The 22,456-nt window shown below is 46.7% G+C and overlaps 1 protein-coding gene across 1 annotated transcript in view; it reads right to left on the reverse strand.

The window, feature by feature from the left end:
- Positions 1 to 22,456, reverse strand: part of cacna1aa (calcium channel, voltage-dependent, P/Q type, alpha 1A subunit, a) — a 180,790-nt gene that overhangs the window by 55,027 nt on the left and 103,307 nt on the right. Inside the window, exons 20-33 of the mRNA XM_063218156.1 lie at positions 21,417 to 21,564; positions 20,423 to 20,615; positions 19,843 to 20,326; positions 19,263 to 19,460; positions 18,816 to 18,982; positions 17,768 to 17,906; positions 17,297 to 17,426; positions 15,886 to 15,945; positions 15,070 to 15,176; positions 7,681 to 7,689; positions 3,752 to 3,851; positions 2,263 to 2,423; positions 1,032 to 1,172; positions 136 to 337 (exon numbers count right to left, since the gene is read on the reverse strand). Of these exons, the coding sequence (XP_063074226.1) occupies positions 136 to 337; positions 1,032 to 1,172; positions 2,263 to 2,423; positions 3,752 to 3,851; positions 7,681 to 7,689; positions 15,070 to 15,176; positions 15,886 to 15,945; positions 17,297 to 17,426; positions 17,768 to 17,906; positions 18,816 to 18,982; positions 19,263 to 19,460; positions 19,843 to 20,326; positions 20,423 to 20,615; positions 21,417 to 21,564 (2,239 nt within the window). The remainder of the gene's footprint in view (positions 1 to 135; positions 338 to 1,031; positions 1,173 to 2,262; positions 2,424 to 3,751; positions 3,852 to 7,680; positions 7,690 to 15,069; positions 15,177 to 15,885; positions 15,946 to 17,296; positions 17,427 to 17,767; positions 17,907 to 18,815; positions 18,983 to 19,262; positions 19,461 to 19,842; positions 20,327 to 20,422; positions 20,616 to 21,416; positions 21,565 to 22,456) is intronic.

The raw sequence follows: 22,456 nt of genomic DNA on the forward strand, positions 1-22,456 counted from the left end.
GAGTTTCAATTAGATTAGTTTTTACCATTCTGTTCACATGATTGAATTTCATTCAGATCGGGATTGAATTCTATTAGAAATGGTGCATGTGCACGTATACGCAGCTACAGTACTGACTCCTTGAGAGAAGCTCACCTCATTCTTTTCTAAACTGTAGTCCTCCATCATTTTGTCTCCTTGCTCCTGGAAGGTGATGATAATGAGAGCCACGAAGATGTTGACGAAGAAGAAGGGGAAGACCACGAAGTACACCACGTAGAAGATGGACATTTCCATCCTATAGCCGGGGCTCGGGCCCTGATTCTCGTAAGTCGCATCGACTGAATGTTTCAGCACCCTACACAGGGGAACAGGAAGAGGAAGGAACACAACAGGAGCAATCAGAGATGGCAACCAGAGCTAGCCCAGCCGCTGCACAATGCAGAGGCACTGTGTACTCTGGGTGTGTGTGTGTGTGTGTGTCTGTGTATGTTTGTGTGTGTGTGTGTGTGTGTGTGTGTGTGTGTGTGTGTGTGTGTGTGTGTGTGTGTGTGTGTGTGTGTGTGTGTGTGTGTGTGTGTGTGTGTGTGTGTGTGTGTGTGTGTGTGTTTGTGTGTGTGTGTGTGTGTTCAAAAAAGACTGCTAAATACTGATCAATTTCTGCAACAATAGGTAGTTTAGCAATATGGCGAAGGAGGTGCCATGTCTACCCCTAAACAACTTAAATTAACTAAGCCATTCTGACCTGTAATGTATTGCATAGGACCCTATGAATCTGATCAGTCCCTACTGATTGCTATGAAATTTGCTTCCATCACTATTTGGATTTGCAATGCTGCCCTCTTGGTGAAATCCAAGTAAAAGTACTAAACTGTGTGTGTGTGTGTGTGTGTGTGTGTGTGTGTGTGTGTGTGTGTGTGTGTGTGTGTGTGTGTGTGTGTGTGTGTGTGTGTGTGTGTGCGCGCGCGTGTATGCGTGTGTGTGTGTAGTGTGTGTGTGTGTGTGTGTGACGTGTGTGTTTGTATGTGCATGTAGTGAGACATTAAACTTACTGCGGCCACCCCTCTCCAGTGGATACTGTGAAGAGGGTGAGAAGGGCCCAGAGCACATTGTCGTAGTGGAAATCGTACTTCTTCCACTCCCTCTTCTGCGCCTTCACTTCGTTGTCACGTTCGTACACTAAATATTCGCCCCTGGACACAAAGACACCACAAGCATCGGTTTGCAGAGTTCCAAAGATCATATGACTGTGACAGTTACAGCCAAGTCAGAAGTGACTTCTCTCAGATTTTCAGAAATAACTTTTCAGTGTTGCTAAGTTGATCATGGACTTTTTTTTTTAAATGGCACACCACAAGGACCAGTGCTGAGCTATTTTTTAATTTGACAACCGAATTCCACCGTCATTACCATTTTACGCTAACAGGAAACACTGGTGATTTTCGGCCTAAACTAGTGTTGTGTCTTCTTCTACATGGATCGGGTGCACAAACAACATAGCTATAATGCGATCCAGTTGACTGCCCCCTATGGTAAGCCTAGGCCTGTTACTCCTTAAAGGTAGAGTCATTTTTTTTAGTAATTTATTTCCAGAACCCATACTGCACATTCACAAATGTTATCTTTTTCGTGTTCTTCTTTTTCATATTAAGCACCAAGTATTCATTATGACTTGGAAATGTGTATTTGTCATACATACAGTAAAACGGTGGATATTCTCTTTGTCCACCATTTTAAATTTCCAGTTATAGACACATTTTGCTGCAAGACTTACTGTACTTTGGTCACACAAGCACGTATTACTTTATTATTTGCTACATTTTCATGGAAAGATCAAATTTGGGAACAGGCAACATACTGTACATTTTGAAAATGCTAAACGCCTAAAATGTGGTTAATATGGTTGTGTGTCTATGCAACAGGATCTCGAACGAATTGCGTCTAATTTCTCACGCAAACCAAAAACTGAAATTGCGTCCCGTTTACGACGCATTCCCTTTGACACACATGCACAGTGGTCATGCAGCTGTCCGTGACAGGTTAGGTTTAGGGAAAGTTTTGGTCAGGGCACAAATTTAAAACTCAGAAACGTGGCATTACTGACAGGTTAGGTTTAGGGATGGTTTTAGGAAGGGCACAGCTAGACCAATCAGAAGCTACCTTTGTGCTCTAGATAGCAGGGAAAGCGTCGGAAATATGTACGCAATCTTGGATGTTGGTTTACCTGAGAAATGAGACGCAATATTTCGAGATCAGGCTCGTCTATGTAGTGTAGATGCTAACCTGCAATCGCGCTCAAACTCCTTGGATTCATCTGTGCAGTAGAAAAACTTTCCTTTGAAGAGTTGCACGGCCACCACGGCGAAGATGAACATGAAGAGCATGTAGACGATGAGGATGTTGAGCACATTCTTCAGGGAGTTCACCACACAGTCAAACACAGCCTGGAAGACACACACACACACACGCACACGCGCACGCACGCACACGCACGCACACGCACGCACACACACACACACACACACACACACACACACACACACACACACACACACACACACACACACACACACACACACACACACACACACTAAATTAGACCTTTTCAACGAAGTTAAGGTATATTATACACAATAATTCTTTTCACAGAATGCTATGACCTTGAAGCTTTACACTAAAAATGCCTGACTGTGCTGATGCAGCAGAAGTTACCCTTGCCACTGCAGGCAGTACAGGCTTCTGTCCCTGGAGATAGGAAGGACCATAGGAAGGACATACAGTACTGTACTACTGTGCACATGATCTCACAAAGGTCAGAGATTGGGGACGCAGTGACAGGGCTGGACTGGCCATCTGGCATAGCGGGCATTTCCCGGTGGGCCCCACAACCTCGTGATATATATATATATGAAGAGTTCAGATGCAAAACCCCCTAAGTGCCTTTTCAGAAAATAATCTTAATTCATTTTTATTTAATACAAAGCTATCAAAATTGCATATTTTTTTATTTTATTTATGTAATATAACTATTTATATGTATTATCAAGTACATGAATGTAAACCAAACCAAGAACGGGGTTCGCTAAAAATATAGAAGTGCAGGTCTTCAGAAATGGAGTTAGGGGGTTTTGCATCTGAACTCTTCATATATATATATATATATATATATATATATATATATATATATATATATATAGAGAGAGAGAGAGAGAGAGAGAGAGAGAGAGAGAGAGAGAGAGAGAGAGATAGTATTTTTAAAACATTTCTGACAACAGTGGCACCAGTGAGTCAGTTCTGCGCCACTAATTATGAGGGGCCCCTTTAAGCTTAAAGTGCCCGGGCCATATTTCTTCCCCAGTCCAGCCCAAGGTTCAAGTCCGGCCCGAGGTCATCTCCCAAACCTTCCCTGTCTAACTCTTTCACAAGAAATAAATACCCCAGAGATTTGTTTTGAATCAAAGCAGGGCGGGTTTTTGAGGGAGTGACGACAAAGCTCGCAACGCCGTTGGGAAAGCACATCAACGGCAAAGATCGCTGATTGGTCAGAGCGCAGGCATGGTCTGAAAAAACAACAGGTTGTTCTCATCAACAATCTTCGGATGTATCGTTCATCGGGGGCCAGACTAAATTACACGTCCAGTCTGACATTTAGGCTTGTTTATCAGGCTACTCTCTCCCCAACTATCCTGTCAGAAATAAAGGCAAAAAAGCCCTAAAAAAAGCATTCCGCAGGTCACAGCCAGGTCAAGTTCCAAATGAGCCGACTACTTACTTTGAGTTTGGGCAACCTCTTGATGGTCTTGAGTGGCCGCAAGACTCTCAGCACACGCAGCGACTTGATGGTGCTGATATCTTTCCCCTTGCTACTTCCACTGGAGGTTGACAACGGGAGTGTGTGCATAGAGGTGCACACGCACATTCACACACACACACACACACACACACACACACACACACACACACACACACACACACACACACACACACACACACACACACACATATGCACACATACAAATGTATGTACACACACACACACACACACATACACACACAGAGAAAGAGACAGACAAGGGGACAGCACCCCACACATATAGAGAAATGCGAAGTTAGAGAGCAAACACGCACCTGTTTGATAGTGATCTTATGCATTCACCCACACCCACCCAAACCACCCCTTAAAAAGCCACTCGGTTAAAAGATCTCAGGCAAGGAGGACAATCAAAATGGACATGTTGTTAGTATGCGCACAGGTGCAGACATACACACACACACATACATCCATCTTCCGAATCAAGCTGTGCAGCTCATGACCACGTCCTTAAACACACACACACACACACACACACACACACACACACACACACACACACACACACACACACACACACACACACACACACACACACACACACACACACACACACACACACACACACACACGCAGACACACAAACACTCACACACGCACGCACACTGACACACAGTCACGCCACTCCCCTCCTCACACACACTCGTTCCAGGCATGGATGTGCTGCCACTGGGAATGCGAGGTGGCAGCAGCGGCAGCAGCAGCAACAGCAATGTGACCCCTGGAATGATGGCCCCTTTATCAATGTGCACCCCCCTCCCCTCCCCACCCCACACATCCATCCATCCACTCCCCCCAGTCAGTCAGTCAGTCAGTCAGTCACACCCACGCCACACACAACCCTGATCCACCACCTCCACCACCACCACCACACACTCCAACCCCCCCACACCCCCACCCCCCGGAGCTGCTTTCGCCTTTGCATGCTACATGGAGACCTGATAGATCTAGCTGTGGTCGGTCAAGCAGCAGAACACACGCAAAAACACACTGGGGGTACATATCAATATGCCTCCTTCGTTTCGGCCAAAGCCTCCTCCAGCCTCGCGCCTTGTTCCTCAGGGCTCGACTTTGACGTCAGTGAGGACGTCTCAAGCCACCTAAAACAGTGGGGAGGACGAGGCAGGTGGCTGGTCGGCAGGCGAGACGCCTCAGAAGAGGGCCAGCACGTACAGTAGTGCTTCTCTGGAAAGCAAAGTTGTTAGCTGTTAGCAACTTCGGTAGTTGCCAATGGGAAATTGCATTGCAACCAACAAAGTAGCTAAGATAGTTAGCAACTACGCTTTCCAGAAATGCACCCCAGTAGTGCTTGATTCTTCCGTCCTCAACTTGATTCCGTCTTTGCTTCCTCCACAGCAGAGGAAGGGTGCAGAGAACTAGAAATCTAGGACATGAGGACAGAGGAATAATGTATTGATATGTACCCACTCGACATTCACCCGCCCCACCCGCCACCCGTCCCCAACCCCCCCTCTCCCCATAACACATGCTGTGCTGCTGTGCGATCACCTGTTAGCAACACACGTTAGCATAGAAAACCTACACTACAAATGTCTCAAGTGACAATAAATAAACACAAACGTAAATAAACAAATAAACGATAATAAGGGAAAACAAAAAACGAATCATTCTCCAAACACACACACAGCCCTTTGGTGATACAGTCACAGCTGGTTTGTACAGCACGCGCGCATTGGCATACCAACAGCATGATAAGGTGTGAATTCATTGGAGGATATTCACAGGCATCCCCCGGGCCAGGAGATGCCCAGCCAAACCTCTTTCTTTTTTCATTTGGTGTGTGTGTGTGTGTGTGTGTGTGTGTGTGTGTGTGTGTGTGTGTGTGTGTGTGTGTGTGTGTGTGTGTGTGTGTGTGTGTGTGTGTGTGTGTGTGTGTGTGTGTGTGTGTGTGTGTGTGCGTGCCAATGTGTGTGTGTGTCGTGTGTGTGTGTGTGTGTGTGTGTGTGTGTGCGTGTGCGTGTGCGTGGTGCATGCGTGCACCTGTGTTGTGAGGGGGAGGGTTGTGTGTAGTGCGTGAAACGAGGTCTGTTACCTCATATAAAGGCACACGACTACTGGACTACTGTACCCAAACTATTTCCAGTAGACAGAAGGCCAAGCACTCTACAGCTACTGTACACTACTAATAGTAATGCTACATTACATTACACTTAGCCGACACATTTATCCAAAACGACTTGCAGTTACATGCAGAGTACTGTTTACAGAGTACCCTGGAGAGATAAGGGTAGGTGCCTTGCTCAAGGGCACTTCAGCCCTGGATGGTACAGCATTTGAAACTGCAACCTTCCGATTCTAGAACCGACTCAATAACCATTAGGACATGGGTGCCCCATAGTAATACTTCTATTAGTACTACTAATACTTCTATTTGTACTGCTACTAAAGCTACTACTATTACTGACTCTAATACTACTACACTGTGTTTTTGTTACTGTAATTTGACCAAGGTCAATGTTCTTTGTGCAATGTCTAGCCTTAGCAATGCTCTCAATGCATCCAGATTTCAAAGTGAGGAGGTTATATTCAGTATCCTACAGAAAAAAAACATCCAATGAAGTACAGTTCACCGCAGTCCCAACTCTCACAATTTTCCCCCCTGATTTGAGTCTGATCTGAAAATTAGGACCCAGTCACGACACTGACATTTTCCCGAAACTGCTGGTGTAGGCTTACCCTGGCTTAGGTGAGACTATGACGCTTATTGCTTCCTCAGCAGATAATGTTACTGAGTTAGAGCAACACAAGCGCCCACTATGACAAGGACTGAACCATGAAGAGGGGCTAGCTAAACCAGTGTTGTTTACTGTAAGAAGACTAGCTTCCTTGTGCTTGTGTTTTGAAATGGGCAATTTGGTGAGCTTTGTGCGCTGTGTGTGTGCGTGTGTGTGTGTGTGCGTGTGTGTGTGTGTGTGTGTGTGTGTGTGTGTGTGTGTGTGTGTGTGGTGTGTGCGTGTGTGTGTGTGTGTGTGTGTGTGTGTGTGTGTGTGTGTGTGTGTGTGTGTGTGTGTGTGTGTGTGTGCGTGTGTGTGTATTTCAGAGTATACAGTAGGCTTGGGAGAGTTCAGTTCAGTGAGTTCTGTTTAGTCCAGCTCCACAGGAGAGATGCAACAGACAGAGACAGACAGACAGAGCGACCAGAGAAGAGAAAGGGACACACAGGTAGACAGACAGACAGACAGATCAACAGACAGAGGTAAGAGGATGGGACAGAGACAGAAAGACAGAAAGACAGAAAGAGAAAGAGAAAGAGAAAGAAAAAGAGAGGGAGAGAAAGAGAGAGAGAGAGAGAGAGAGAGAGAGAGAGAGAGAGAGAGAGAGAGAGAGAGAGAGAGAGGCAAGGAATGTGGGCGATAAACAGATACTCAGGTTCCCAAAAAGAAAGAGCTGACAGCTGTATGTCTGGCGAGATGGGGCACTGAGAGGCAGGTAGCAGAAGAAAAAAAAAGAAGGGGGGAGAGCAAGAGGAGAGAAGGAAGACTTTACCCTTCAGTGTCGCTGAAGACGCCAATTGAAAAAATAAGAGAGAGACAGAGGGAGAGAGACAGAGACAGAAAGGGAGAGAGAGAGAGAGAGAGAGAAAGAAAGAAGAGAGAAGGAAAGACAGACAGACAGACAGACAGACAGACAGAGAGAAATAGGTAATGTGGGTGATATACAGATACTCAGCTTCTAACACAGATAGAGAGGACAGGTAGGTAGGTGTTATGACTGGATGGGTACCGGGAGCGCGTGATAGAGGGAGGGGAGTGGAGGGGGAGGGGGAAAAAGGTGAAGAGGAGGGGAAAGAGGAGAAGAGGAGACTTTACCCGCCACCGCTGCTGTTTTTCGAAGAGAGGAGGAGAGGGCCGGTCGAAGAGATGAGAAGGGAGGTAGAGTACAGTACAGTACAGTACGAGTGGAGTAGAAGAGGAGAGGGAGCAGGACAGAGGAGGACAGGAAGAAGTGAAGGGAGAAAAACACACACAAACAACACAGAGAAGAAAAAACAACACACCAACACACACATAAACACACAGAGAAAAACGACACATCAACACACGCACATAAACAACACAGAGAAATACGACACATCACCACACACATAAACAACACACAAGGCATACAACAACACAGACAGACACACAGACAGACAGAAAGACAGACAAAGAACACAGGGGGAGAGGGAATTTGAAAGAGGAAACACATTAATATGAGACAGACACGGAGAGAGAGGGAGAGGGGGACAAAGAGACAGACATGGAGAGAAAGGGAGAGGGGGACAAAGAGAGAGACACAGAAAGCACAACGCTGGAGTTTCATCACAACCACAGAAACAATATCGAGTGTATTACAATGACAGATGCATTTAATTGCAAACACACACACACACACACACACGCACACGCACACGCACACACGCACACGCACACACGCACACGTACACGCACCCTCACACACACATACAAAGTCAGAAAGTATAGTGTATGCAGGTGCATCTTAATTAATTCATTAACAAACTATTTAACTTGCTATGTACGTATGCAAGCTTAACCCACACAACCTTAGTCAACTGATATAAGGGAATCAGTTGAGGGCAACACAAACGCACACATTGGCAATCAGAGCAAATGTGTGGTTTGTGCAGTGATGAGAATAGTAGGTCATGCATTTATCATCAGCACGTACGGACCTTTCTGCATGTTCAAACTTACACTTACACACCCACACGTTTCGCACGCACACACGTCCACGTGTGTACTGTACATGTGTACACACACACACGCATGCACACAAACGCACACACTACAAAAATGCTGTACACATACGTATAGTGTACAGTGTAGTGTGTCTACATGTGCACAGCTTCATTCAGGGTCTCTTCCTTTCGGACCAATGCATTGATACACACGCACACACACAAGCTCATGCACGCACACATACACAGCACATTTTTCTCTCGTCAGCCTGGACACAAAGCACCATGCCTCCAAAGCTCACATGGGCATATGGGCCCCAAGTCAAACGCCAGCATTTGAGCGCTTAATACTCAGTAGCCACCCAGATGCCACATGAGTGGCAATACTGACAGCCACATGGCACTGCCCAACTCAACTCACACATACTAGTGTTCAGTGGCCCTGCCCTGCCGTGGCCTTAACGGTGGGGCACTGGGTTACTACGCGGCTGGCAACCCCCGTTCGTGTTCGTTGTTCCCTGTCTCTCTCTCCCCACTCATTTCCTATCTCTCCTCCACTGTCCTCTCGAAATAAAGGAAAAAAAAAAAATTTAAATATAAAAAACCCCTATTGTCCAGCTAGGGACTTTCGGGACAAATTGTGTGCAAATTGTCTGCCTCCACTCTCCTGTATTTTTTTTTGTCATTGAACTAAAGGCAGCTGTTCGACTCTATAGCACATACAGTACATTATGCTATACTAACTAGGATGCTATATTGTTATATTGTGCTTCAGCCAGTCTCAGTCAGCCAACCTGCTTATTGTTGGCTGTTCTCTTGTCCTAAAATATTGGCAGCAGTGCGATCAACTACATCATAGGAATCAATGGTCTGACTGGTTGTAAGCTCTGTTCAATAGTGCACAGAACTCGAAATACGCCTATTGATCCAATTTTGAAGAACTTTCTTTATGCCAGACTTGACAGACCGAGCCCTGACGACTCAAGGAATAATTTCCCAAAACCTACACTACAAATGAATCTTTACCAGTGATATTTTTTGAGTTAGTTCTTTGATTTGAAGCAATATGGATTGAGGGTTTTGCTATATTTTCGTGTGGTCTCTGCGTTGGGTGTTTCTGTGCTACGAGAGATTGTGCAGTACACTTTACTGTACCATTTCCAGCCAACGATCCATCAAGCAGCAGCCAGCTCCAACAACTCACTTTAACATCCAAATGTATACCGTAAATGTACACTTCCTGTTAAAAGCTGTTTTTAAGGCTTCTACAAGCAGGATATTCAATCAATTATCCAGGCTCCTGGCATTTGGGTTCTGCGCAGGCTGCACTGTTCCTTCGTATCTTGGGCCTAAAACAAGCAGCTTGGTCGGTGGCCAGCAGCAAAGTGCTCTACAGGCCAAAGCAGCCATCCCGGCCATTCAGCAATGTCGCCCTTTTGTTTTAGCTTTTTTTAATAGCTCTTAATGTATGAAGGCATCTGAAAGGCCAGGCCCTGGGTCTGTTCCTGCTGCTTCCACTGCACACCAGCCTCTCCAGCCTCTACCCTCTGGTCCTGGTACTCCCGCTCCACAGAAGGACACGCTGGCTCCTGACACTGCTCAAGGCTGACTGGCTGGATGTTGGATGGCATACCCTCACAGTGGAAGAAGAAATAAATGCAAGATCCTCCACTCCACTCCACTGCCGTTCTCTCCTCTCCTCTCCTCTCCTCTCCTCTCCTCTCCTCTCCTCTCCCCCCCCCACTCCTCTCCTCTCCTCTCCTCTTCCCCCTCTCCTCTCCTCTCCTCTCTCCTCTCCTCTCCTCTCCTCTCCTCTCCCCCCCACTCCTCTTCACTTCTCTACCATGAGAGGCAAATGGCTACTTAATCAGATCCACGCCTCATCTCAATGGCAGATGCACATCTCCAGTGGGACCGCCTGTCTGTTGGCCTGGGAGCTTAGATTGATTTTCCCCCCACCCCCCCCCCCCGCCCCAACCCAACCCGCCCCGTCCCTCCCCATCCCACCCCGTCCAAGCACCCCTCACCCTCACCCTGGCCTACTATACACAGAGGCCCATGCACAGGCTGCAGACCAGATCAGACCACTGGCTTACGTAACCCAATCATGCTGTTATCTCTCCCCCTGCAGTAGGCAAGGCAGTCAGCGTGGACTGTGCTGACCTTTGATGGTTTTATTGCAATCGGCAATAGAGTGTATAATGCTCCCTATCACCCTGTAGAGACCCTGTACTGTCTGTCTGTCTGTCTGTCTGTCTGTCTGTCTGTCTGTCTGTCTGTCTGTCTGTCTGTCTGTCTGTCTGTCTGTCTGTCTCATTGCTTTCATGACTTTGTACATTATACACTCAAGACAAGTTACACACACATACCACACACGCTCATGCACAAGCACGCGCGCACACACACACAGTTCATCATACTGTACACACACATTTCATCATACACACATCACACATCACATTCATCATACACACATCACACATCACACAGCTCGTCACAGTAGCAGTTTGATGACATATAAAAAGGAACATACATGACAATATAAATACACTCTAGTCAAGCTAGCACAGCACAGCACACACACGGCAGAGGACACCACAGCAAGTGAGGCTGCAGTGCCCACCATCCAGAGCTTTAGGGAGAGAAGGGGGGCGCGGGGGGGCGGGGGGTACACGCGCTCTGCATGGTCAAAAGGGAAGGAGAGGGGGAGGACAAGAAGAGGGAGGAGGGAGGTAGAGAAGACTAGAAGGAGGAGGAGGAGGAGGAGGGAGGGAGGGAGGAATGGGAATAAGGGGTTGCAGGCAAGCCAGGCACCTACTGTATATCGCTGTACTTTATAATCTATTTTTAATCTAATTGCAACTGTGCGAGGAGGATAAGAGGAGGGTATGGGAGTTAGAGGGGAGCGGGAGGGAGGGAATGTAGGGTCGGGTTGGGGGGGAGGAGGATGCAATAAGGAAGGAGCAAGGGTACAAGTAAGTAGAAGAAGGTAGTGGAGGGGTGCTGTTTCTCTACCCAGCAAAACATGCCCTTGAGGATGCAAAGTGAAGGTGAGTGTTTTGTTTGCTACGGGGCAAACCCTATCCGCCATACCGTCGTACCATGATAACATAAAACTTAATTTAAAAAAAAAAAAAAAAGAATTAACCTAGACAAGGTATGGATAGGCTCTCCTTGGGCGGGGGGGGGGCGGGGGCGGAAAACAACTTGATCTCAATGGTAGCCATTCGCATCCATGCAGATTAAAGTGCAGATGTCAAGTGTATGTGTACACGTGTACAACTCTGCTCTCCCCCATCCATCGTCCTGCTGCTTCCACACGGAGATGCAGAGCCTGAGACTCAGCTGCCTGTGTTGTTGTCTCAGTTGGAGCTGTGAGTGAGTGCGCTCAGGGGAGAAAAAAAACCCATGTGCTCTTGGTCCAGCTCTTCGTGCTAGTTGGCTTCATAAAGCTCTCCTGGGAGGTTTCTTGGCATAACCACATGAAGAGAACGATACATCATCACCCATTACTGGCTTCCTCACAGGGCTTCTGGGAGAAATGTACAAAAAAGGAAAAACTCCCGCACACTGACCATTGCGCTGTTTTTTCTTTAATAAATTACGTTTCTGTCCCAGACCTTAATCAGGTATGAAGTCTAAGACTGAAATGTTGGTTTATTAAAGAAAAACGGAAACGAAACGAAATAGTCATTGTGCGGGAGTTTTTTCAAATTGTCTGCTGAGTGACCCATGGGCCATCTTCGACACACCCGCCAGCTGAGGTGTGCGAAAAAAATCCAAGTCTAACGTGTGAGAAAATCGCAGCTGGATATAGTTTTTATTTGAGATATCTTTTTTTGTTAATTATTTCTATAATTTCTACATCCCCCCTCCCCCTTTTACTGTTGTCTGAGTTACAGTATGGGTTGCTGACTGACACATAGAGATCTCTGAAGCACATTCATTTGAATGTACAGAGTTGCTGGCTGCAGCGGCCAGCAGGAAGTTAATTGTGGTCTCAATGGGGCATGCTGTCTCCAAGAAGCATGCAGTGTGTTTAATCTGACCGGGCGGGCAGGCGGGCGGGGCGGGCCACAGGGGATATCCAGGAGGATGTACACATGCACACATACACCACATCAGCTGTACCTGGCGTCTGTCTCAGCTAAGGCATCTTTGGAGTGTACGGCATACGGGCATTTCTTATATCGCCCCACCCCATGAGCGAGTTTGGCTACTTGTTCCTACAAGCTTTTCTTTTAGCTTTATTAAACCCTAGTACTGCTATCTCCTATAATTCCTATAATTATCAACCACAAACATCTCCACTTTCCCTTTCATGACATTCCTCATCTTTTTTTCTCTCTTTATTCCTTTTTTCTGTTTCTTCACTCCTGTCATGCTTTCTCTCCTATCAGTGTCTCACCTCACCCACTTGCTGAACTGAGCATGTTGTATCTTGTGATGTTTCTCACTCCATATTTCTGACACCTTTACAAGACAGGCCTGACTTATTTACTGTTAATAATAAGCTCCTTGGCATAGCTCAGCTTTCCCATAAAGGTGCATTGTGTAATATTTTTAGCAGTTTATGTCTAGAATTCATGCTGCCCATTCAAAAATGTTACCTTTTTCATGAATACTTACTTACCACCATCAAATTCTAAGTATTCATTATGACGGGGAAAATTGCATGTTTCATGCATGAAAAGGGGGATCTTCTCCATTGTCCGCCATTTTGAATTTCCGGAAATAGGCATTTTTTAGCTGCAAAACTTACTGCACTTAAGTCATACTAGTAAATATTACTTCCTTATTTATCAAATATTCATGAAAAGATTAAATTTGGCAGTAGGCAGCACAGTTTCAATGAGCAGCATACAGTAGTTGCAATACCTACTCTGGCCACCATCCTACACAGTGCACCTTTATGTAAGATCTACCGTCTTGCTAACCCGTTAGCTGCTCCGATCTTCAATCCTCCTCCTGTCTCCTTTTCCCATGTCTCTCTCTCGCCTCGGACGCTCAGCCTACTCTACCTACTGCATACCTCTTCGAACATTTCATGTAATAGGGTTGAGCGGGAAAGAATCTGCACACTGAAGATGCCTGAAGAAGATCTATGATCGAAACCTTGCTCCAAATAAATTAAGTCTTTTGCAAGCAGTGTGCAGATCCTTTCCCGCTCCTACATGTGACAGTTTTTTGATTTGGCACCTGCTGATGCTTTTCTGCTGGATGTGCGCGCTTTCCACTACACTATGTAATAGGGTTGAGACATGCCTGCTCTGGTTGTCCTAGCCTCTCCTCTCCTCTCCTCTCCTAGCCTTGCTCCCTGGGCCTCAGTACCCCAGGCCCCAGCCGCATCAATCCCCCGCCAGGCATCTCAGGCAAGCCGTGCAGAGGAAGGAGGCTGAAATACCTGCTGCTCCGTCTCCCTGCTCCAGCGAAGGGAAGAAAGGATGGCGTGTGTGTGTGTGTGTGTGTGTGTGTGTGTGTGTGTGTGTGTGTGTGTGTGTGTGTGTGTGTGTGTGTGTGTGTGTGTGTGTGTGTGTGTGTGTGTGTGTGTGTGTGTGTGTGTGTGTGTGTGTGTGTGTGAGAGAGAGTATATGCATGTGTGAGGGTGGGTGTGTACTTTATGTAAAAAAGTAGTATGCATGCATGCATGAGGGTGTGTGTGTGTGTGTGTGTGTGTGTGTGTGTGTGTGTGTGTGTGTGTGTGTGTGTGTGTGTGTGTGTGTGTGTGTGTGTGTGTGTGTGTGTGTGTGTGTATTTGCGCTTGCCTGCTGCTCCAGAACGGCCTGGGCACTAAAGGGTTACAGGTGCCTGGGGTCGTCACCCCCACGGAAATGAGCCAGACAAAAAAGGGGGACACAGAGGAGGAAGAGGACGAGGAGGAGGAGGAGGAGGAGGAGGAGGAGGGGAAAGGAGGCTTAGAGGGAGGGGGTGGGATAGAAGGAAAGGGAAGGTGAACTGAAAAAGTGGAAGTGGAAGTGCTGAAGGTTGGTGATCGAAGGGAAAGGGTGTAGTATCACAGGGTGAGCAAAGGACAGGGGGAGGTGTGCTGGGTTTTTCTAGTGGAACGTGTTTTCAATTGTCAAATATGATCGAGGGGTAGGAGAAGTAGGAGTGGATTTGCTGGATGTCATACCGCCAGAAAAATAAGTGCATGTGTGTGAGCTACTGTGGTGAAAGAGAGAAGAGAAATGAAGGCAGAAAGAAGGAGAACAAGAGTGTTGACAGATAGAAGGTGAAGCTGAAAGCATGAACAGATGTATAGAGCACATGAAGAAGAAGAAACAGAAAGACAGAGAGGAGCACAGTAAAAACATCAGTGTAGGTGCTGTGTTTGACCACTAGGAGGCAGAAGACGGGCAGGGTGGGGTGGGGCTGTGGGCAGGGGAGGCCGGAGTGTGTGTGTGGGGGGGGGGGAGGGGGGGGGTGGGTGTTGCGGCTGAAGAGAAGTAGAAAGAGGAGGAAGAGGAACAAGAGGAAGAGAAACACGAGGAAGAGGAGGGATGGACAGGATGACACTTACGTGAAGCCGAAGGCCACCAGGGCACCACTAACCACTATAAAGTCCAGGATGTTCCAAAGGTCTCGGAAATAGGAACCCTGGTGGAGGACCAGACCCAAATCCACCATCTAAGAACGAGAGAGAGAGGGAGAGAGAGAGGGAGAGAGAGAGAGAGAGAGAGAGATGTAGAGAGAGAGGGGGGCAGAGATAGTCAGAGAGAGAGAGAGGGAGAGAGGTAGAGAGAGAGAGAGAGAGAGAGAGAGAGAGGGGGGCAGAGACAGTCAGAGAGAGAGAGAGAGTGGGAGAGAGGGAGAGAGAGAGTGGGAGAGAGAGAGAGAGAGAGAGAGAGTGGGAGAGAGAGAGAGAGAGAGAGGGGGGGGGGGCAGAGATAGTCAGAGAGAGAGAGAGTGGGAGACAGAGAGAGAGAGAGAATGAGATGGAGAGTAAGGAAGAGAGAGAGAGAGAATGAGACGGAGAGTAAGGAAGAGAGAGAGAGAGAATGAGACGGAGAGTAAGGAAGAGAGAGAGAGAGAGAGAGAGAGAATGAGACGGAGAGTAAGGAAGAGCAAGAGAGACAGAATAAGAGCTCATTTCACAGACTTTGTGATACTTGATATATTCATACATAAGGATGAGTATTAAAATGTGCCATGTACAAAATCCAAAAGGACAGGTAGAGGAGGAGGAGGACTCTGAAACAACACACACACACAACACAGCACAGCACAACAACATGAGCATCCTCTATTGAGATCCAGTGGGCTTTATGGATGGCTTGGCTACAGCAGAGCAGGTGAGAGGGAGGCACAGAGGGGGAGAGATCCAGTACTACAGTACCTTAATCAGCATCTCAAAGGTGAATACGCCAGTGAAGATATAATCAAAGTAGCGCAGCACCTGCAGACACACAAAGAGGAGGAACACAACATCAGAGGAGAGAACCAGACAACGCCAGCGGAGGTGCATGGCACAGATAGGCCTAGACTGAAAGAATCAAAAAGAGAAAAAGAAGGAAGACAAGAAAGACCATTTTATAAGGCCAACCCCTAACCCTAACCCCTCTAGACACAGAGAAACACAAAGAGAGAAAAAAAGAAACGTTTCGCTAGAACAAAGAAAAAGGGCAGGCAAACTGAAGAAGAGAGTTGAACATGCCCACAGCTACCATCACAGATGGAAGTGAATGATTCTGGGGTCCGGGGAGACCATGCAAAGCCTGACACACACCACTGACAACAGAAGGAGGGATGGAGGGATGGAGGGAGGGAGGGATGGAGGGATAGAGGGATAAAGGGAGGGAGAGAGAGAGAAAAGACAGATGGACAACGGAGAGGAGAGGAGAGGAGAGGTAGAGCAGAAGAAGGAGGACCACGGGTGGATGGATGTGCAGATTGAGGGAAGTCCGGATGGAAAGAGGGATGGAAAGAGGGATGGAAGGACAAAGGACAGGCTCCAAATTGAACAAAGTATGGAACACAGTAGGGGTGCTCAATGCACAAGCAGAATCTCGCAAGGGCAGGGCAAGACACACGGTTAAGCGGTTAAAGGAACTAAAACTTCTCAGCAATACAGGAACAAGGTGTGGGTTGAAGAAAAGGGTGTGATAGCACTTTTTTAGTACATAATTATCACTCATAATAATACTTCTGATTATAATTTACAGAGAATTTGCTAATATTAAGTTAACATGTTTTATATTATTAGCCAAAATGTTCTAGTATTGTTATTTAATATGACATATGACATAAAATGAAGTATGTTTTTTCTTTTGGTTGTCTGGTTCCCGATCTGTTGGTGTGTATGATATATATTATTTAGCAGCACCAATCTCCAATGCCCTTCTGTCTGTCTGTGTTATCATATGTCTGTGCATGAGACTAATGGTGAGATGTAGCGTAAGAATGCTAACCACCAAATGATGAACAAACTGTTAACTAAGGGTTAGCAAAGCATGAATAAGTGTTTTAAAGGGAGTATTTTACACTATATAGGCAGCCATGGCTCAGAGGTTAGAGCAATGGCCTTTAGATCAGGGGGTTGCAGGTTCAAATCTCACCCTCCCCAGCGCCTGTACATCCATGGCTGAAGTGCCCTTGAGCAAGGCACCTAACCCCACATTGCTCCAGGGACTGTAACCAATACCCTGAAACTAAATAAGTGTAAGTCGCTTTGGATGCAAGCGTCAGCTAAGTGTAATGTAATGTAATGTAATGTAATGTAATATATGTTAGAAAGCGTGTTGGCTCACATTGTTTCGAGGAGACTCGGGCCACACTGGGTCCTCAGCAGCCAAAGCGATACTGCTCATTGCAATAACCAGTAGGATGACCATTTCAAAATATTTGAGGGTACAAATGTAATGACACAGTCTCCGGAACCTAAGGCACACAGACAGTTATAATAAACAGTTAGAGATGATCTATTTGACTAAAACATTAACAGTTAATGACTCCACATTGGAAGCAATGTACATCATTATAAAAACATGTATTGACACAGCATGTATAAAAGAGGTAAAAGTATGACAAGACAGACCATTTGTAAGTTAGGTCACTCGACACAGGTGAAACACCTACTAAGTAAAGCCAGCTATGAGCAGAGTTATTCTTTTCAAAATCAAGTATTGGCAATTCTGGTGTTAGATGTTTGTTTTGAAAGTACTAATAGAGGTGCACTTGGTGAGAAGATGTGTATCGTACTGCTCATGGTAATGACTTACGGGTTAGTAGTTGAGAGGATAAACATGGAGGAGTAAGGAGGCATGGGCCTGGGACCACCACTGTCTCCTGCGTCGTCATCATCATCATCATTCTTATCCTCCTTTTTGGGCAGAGGCTCAGTGTTCGCATTTTTATTGACTTGAGTTACAGAGAGTAAGGAAAGATAGACGAGAAAGAAAGAAAGAAAGAAAGAAAGAAAGAAAGAAAGAAAGAAAGAAAGAACGAACGAAAGACAAATAGAAAAAAGAAAGAAAAAGATCAATAGAAACAAAGCATTCCGTTAAGAAATTGGCATTAGAGAAAAAGCACATCCATAAAAGGAATTATGATATTTTCTGTTAGTTAGCCCAGTCCCACAAAGCTAACTAACTTACTAAATAAACAAAAAATGAAAAAATAAATAAATATCTACCACTAATACGGTAACCACGGTAAATATGAAAAGCCAAGACTCACTCTGCAGGATGGCGTTATCAGAATCAGTCATAAAAAAGATTGTTGAATTGATATTTTCTGTTAGTCAGCCCCACCCCACAAAGCTAACTACAGTAACTAATTAACTAACAACATAAATAAATAAATCAAAAGAAAGAAGTCTACTGCACACTTTCTTGACTTTACGCTCATTTTATTAGAGCAAACAACGTGTTTCGCCTCAGTGCGTCATCAGGCTCGCCTGACGCACTGAGGCAAAACGCGTTGTTCGCTCTAAAACAACGAGCATAAAGTCAAGAAAGTGTGCGGTAGACTTCTTTCTTTTGAAGTATTGAACATTCCTGCATCTACCAGCACCTAGGAGCTGTGCATGGAACTTTGAACTGTTGAATAAATAAATAAATAAACTACCACTAACTCCGGTCAACATGAAAAGCCGAGACTCACTCTGCAGGATGGCGTTATGAGAATCAGTCATAAAAAGGATTGTTGAATTGATATTTTCTGCTAGTTAGCCCGACCCTACAAAGCTAACTACAGTAACTAACTAACTAACAACACCAACAAATAAACTACCACTAACTACGGTCAACATGAAAAGCCAAGACTCACTCTGCAGGATGGCGTTATGCGAGGGGAACATGGGCATCATGTCCACACTGGTGTGGTCGGGCGGCATCGGCGGGTAGCCCATGCAGGTCAGGTAGGCCATGCTGGTGGCACGGCTGGGAACCAGGCTCCCGTCGGGGCCCAGAGGCGGCTGGTACAGGCTGTGGGTGCTGTTGGCCAGGATTTCTCATTACTTTATTTACGTAGTACTGTAAACTCATGTACAATGGTTTAATACAGTTCAAAACAGTATATTTTCCTTTATATATATACTTGGTCTTTATCAAGTTTAAAATGAACATTAAACATCCCCACATTTCATTTCCCTAAACATGTACACTTCTGCTACTACAATAAGTCTTCTTCCCTTTTTTCCCTCTCCCATCCCAATTACATGAAATCGACAAGAGACAATTGACGTATACAATAAAAAAACAAGACAAGAACAACCTGTTGGCCAGGTTGAGGGCGCTGGTGTGCGGGGAGGTGATGCCCCGATGGCGGGCGAAGTGGGTGGTGCTGTTGGCGGTGGCGGTGGTGAGCTTGGTGTTCATGACGTTGTCCATGTCCTCACTGTAGACGCTGGCCTGCCTGGACAAGCTCTTCTGGATGGGCCGTGTGGTGGAGAGAGTAGGACCGCTGCCATCCCTACAGATTACAGATTGCATTGCATTGCGTTATAATTACACTTAGGTGACGCATTTATCCAGAGCCACTTACAGATATTACAGGGTATTGGTCCCTGCAGGTCCCTGGAGCAGTGTGGGGTTAGGTGCCTTGCTCAAGGGCACCTCAGCCATGGAGGGAGGAAGGGATTGGTAAGGGTGGGGATTGAACTTGCAACCCTGTGATCTTCAGTCCAACCCCCTAAACATTATGGCGGCCCACATAGGAGCAGACAAACGATTTGAGTGAAAGATAACATAAATGACTTTGAAGTCTCAACACTTTATCTATTCCACTTAACAAACCCCTATTTATTCTACTTTATCACAATGGAATAAATACTTTAAAACCTATTTTGACTTACTTCCTGACTCTGTGCTGCCGGATGCGCTCTGATCTCTCCCGCTTGCACTCCCCCTCGCTGCCTGAGGTGGCGCTGTGGCGGTGCCTCCTGGGCTTCCGCTCCTTGCCGCCCTCCACGCTGGGGCCTCCGTCCGAGTTCCTGCTGCTGCGGTGTTGGTGTTTGTGCCCCCCGCCACCGCCGCCGCCCTCCTGGTCCTGGTCGTGGGATTTGCGGTGACCCCGAGACCTTTTGTGCTGCTCGCAGCTCTTCCCCGTCTCGCCGTCGCGTTCCCCGCGGGCGCGCCCGCATTTCTCGCGGTGCCCGTGGTGGCTGCGCCGGTGAGGCTTGCCGGCCCCGTCCAGGTTGCCCATGCTCCCATGATGCCCATGCTGCTGGTGCTCACTGGCCTGCTGAGGAAGCTCCTCCTCCTCTGGTTCCTTGCATGTCAGCCTTGTGGTGGACCCCATAGAACCCGTGTCGTCGTCATCTCCCAGGCCTACTTCTACTGCTCCACCACCACCACCAACACCACCAGTACTACCACTACCACCTCCTCCTCCTCCTCCTTCTCCTGCGTCTCCTCCGCCCGTGCTTCCAGCACGTTCGTGGAGGCGTGTCTGCCTGCGGAAGATCTCCTCGGCCCGCTGTCGGCTGAGCCGGGCCTCCTGCTCGGCCTCCAGCTCGCCGGGCCGTGTCTTGTTGGTGTTGTTGTTTCGGTTCTCCTGCGGGTCCACCACCAGGGGCCGGTCCGTGTGCGTCTTCATGTCAGGACGAATGTGACGTGAGTAGTTCACCTGGATTCATTTAGTATTCATTCATTTGTTTATTTGTTTAGGACAATGCATATTAATCAAAACATGAGCTGGAGAGCTTCAATATAAACATGCCAGAATTAGCATAGATGCTAAATTTCATCATTGTGGTGGAGAGAAACAAGTGAGATGGAGAGGGACACTAGACTGTGAAGACTGCACAGGTGGAATGTCCAGTCTTCCAAAAATGGACATCCAGCTGGGTTCTACCAACTGTATCTCTGTTCGATTATAGCCCATGAGAAAATAATTGCGTCTAGACAAACCAAACAGGTTAATACTGTAGATCGAAAAGCAACCTCTTCACATCCTTTGAAGATAGATAGGCCAAGTCTCATACACATTTGTGTCAAACTAACCAAATAAATAATGAAAGATGCTTAAATATTTATCAGTATTTTGGTCTACAAAATCCACTCGGGATGCATCAAGGTAGGCAGATATGAATGACTCAGAACAATGCACTGAAGGTACAGCAGCAATATTTGGAACCTGCTTGCAACCTCTGCATTTGTAAAAGTGCAAGTCATAGATGACTCCCCCCCCACTTTCATTTCTCTGATTTCACCACTGTCTGTGACTCATCTGTTCTCTCTCTCTCTCTCTCTCTCTCTCTCTCTCTCTCTCTCTCTCTCTCTCTCTCTCTCTCTCTCTATTTGTCTAAGTTCGTTCTATTCATCTTTTGCTCTTTCTTTCTTTGTTTCTTTGTTTCTTTCTTTGTTTCTTTCTTTCTTTCTTTCTTCCTTCCTTCTTTTCTTCCTTTCCTTCATCTTTGCTATTCACCTTCCAGCGGTCCTCAGGGTCCAGCTCATTGTAGAGTGCCTCTCTGCTGTTGACCAGGGTCTGCTTACGCAGCTCGCTGGTGCGCTGCTCCCACACCGACTTGGAGTTCTTGCAGTTCGAATTCTTATGGTTCTTCTGCTGTTCCTTACTGGAGAACAAAAGCAAAATAGAGAGAGAGAGAGAGAGAGAGAGAGAGAGAGAGAGAGAGAGAGAGAGAGAGAGAGAGAGAGAGAGAGAGAGAGAGAGAGAGAGAGAGAGAGAGAGAGAAGAAAAGGAATAGAAAGAGTACAGAAGAGAAGAAAAAGAACAGGAAGACAGGAGGGTGAGTTTGAGTAGAGGTTTGGTGAGATAAAAAGTAGGAGAAATGAGGAGAGAGAGAGAGAGAGAGAGAGAGAGAGAGAGAGAGAGAGAGAGAGAGAGAGAGAGAGAGAGAGAGAGAGAGAGAGAGAGTTAAAGGGATAGAGATGGGGAATAAGAAAGAGCAAGAGAAAGGCAGACAGAAAGAAAGAGAGGTATGTGATTGCGTGAGAACGTCAGTAAAGTAAAGTATCAAACTCCTCACACAGAGAAGAGACTTATTCATCAAACACACAACACGGGACCAACAGGGGTGTTGAGGAGGGGGGGGGCAGACATATGGGAGCGGGGGGGGGGGAAATGGGGCAGTGGGTGGGCAGGCAAGGGTCAGGGCTTTGGAGTCAGGGTTCAAAGGTAATACCCTACACAACCAACAGCCGCAGACACCAGCTACCGGCGGGGCCAGCCGCTACAGTAACTACTGCTTCACAAAGCGGAGGGAGGCCAAGATGTCAGCTGGACACACAGCTAGTTAGCCGCGATAGGAGGAGAAGCTCACGGAGCACAGAGGTGACTGAGGAGGAGGAGGAGGAGGATGAGGACAGATGATGATGGGTACCAGGAAGTACCGGTTGGCTGGATGAAGAGGATGGTAATGCTGCACGGTAATGCATGTTGCATGATAATGACTACGTATGTAGAGGGTAAGCTTTCTTTTTTGTTTACAGTTGGAATCAAACAAA

This window comes from Engraulis encrasicolus, chromosome 2 (assembly GCF_034702125.1).
Source record: "Engraulis encrasicolus isolate BLACKSEA-1 chromosome 2, IST_EnEncr_1.0, whole genome shotgun sequence".
Lineage (NCBI taxonomy): Eukaryota > Metazoa > Chordata > Actinopteri > Clupeiformes > Engraulidae > Engraulis > Engraulis encrasicolus.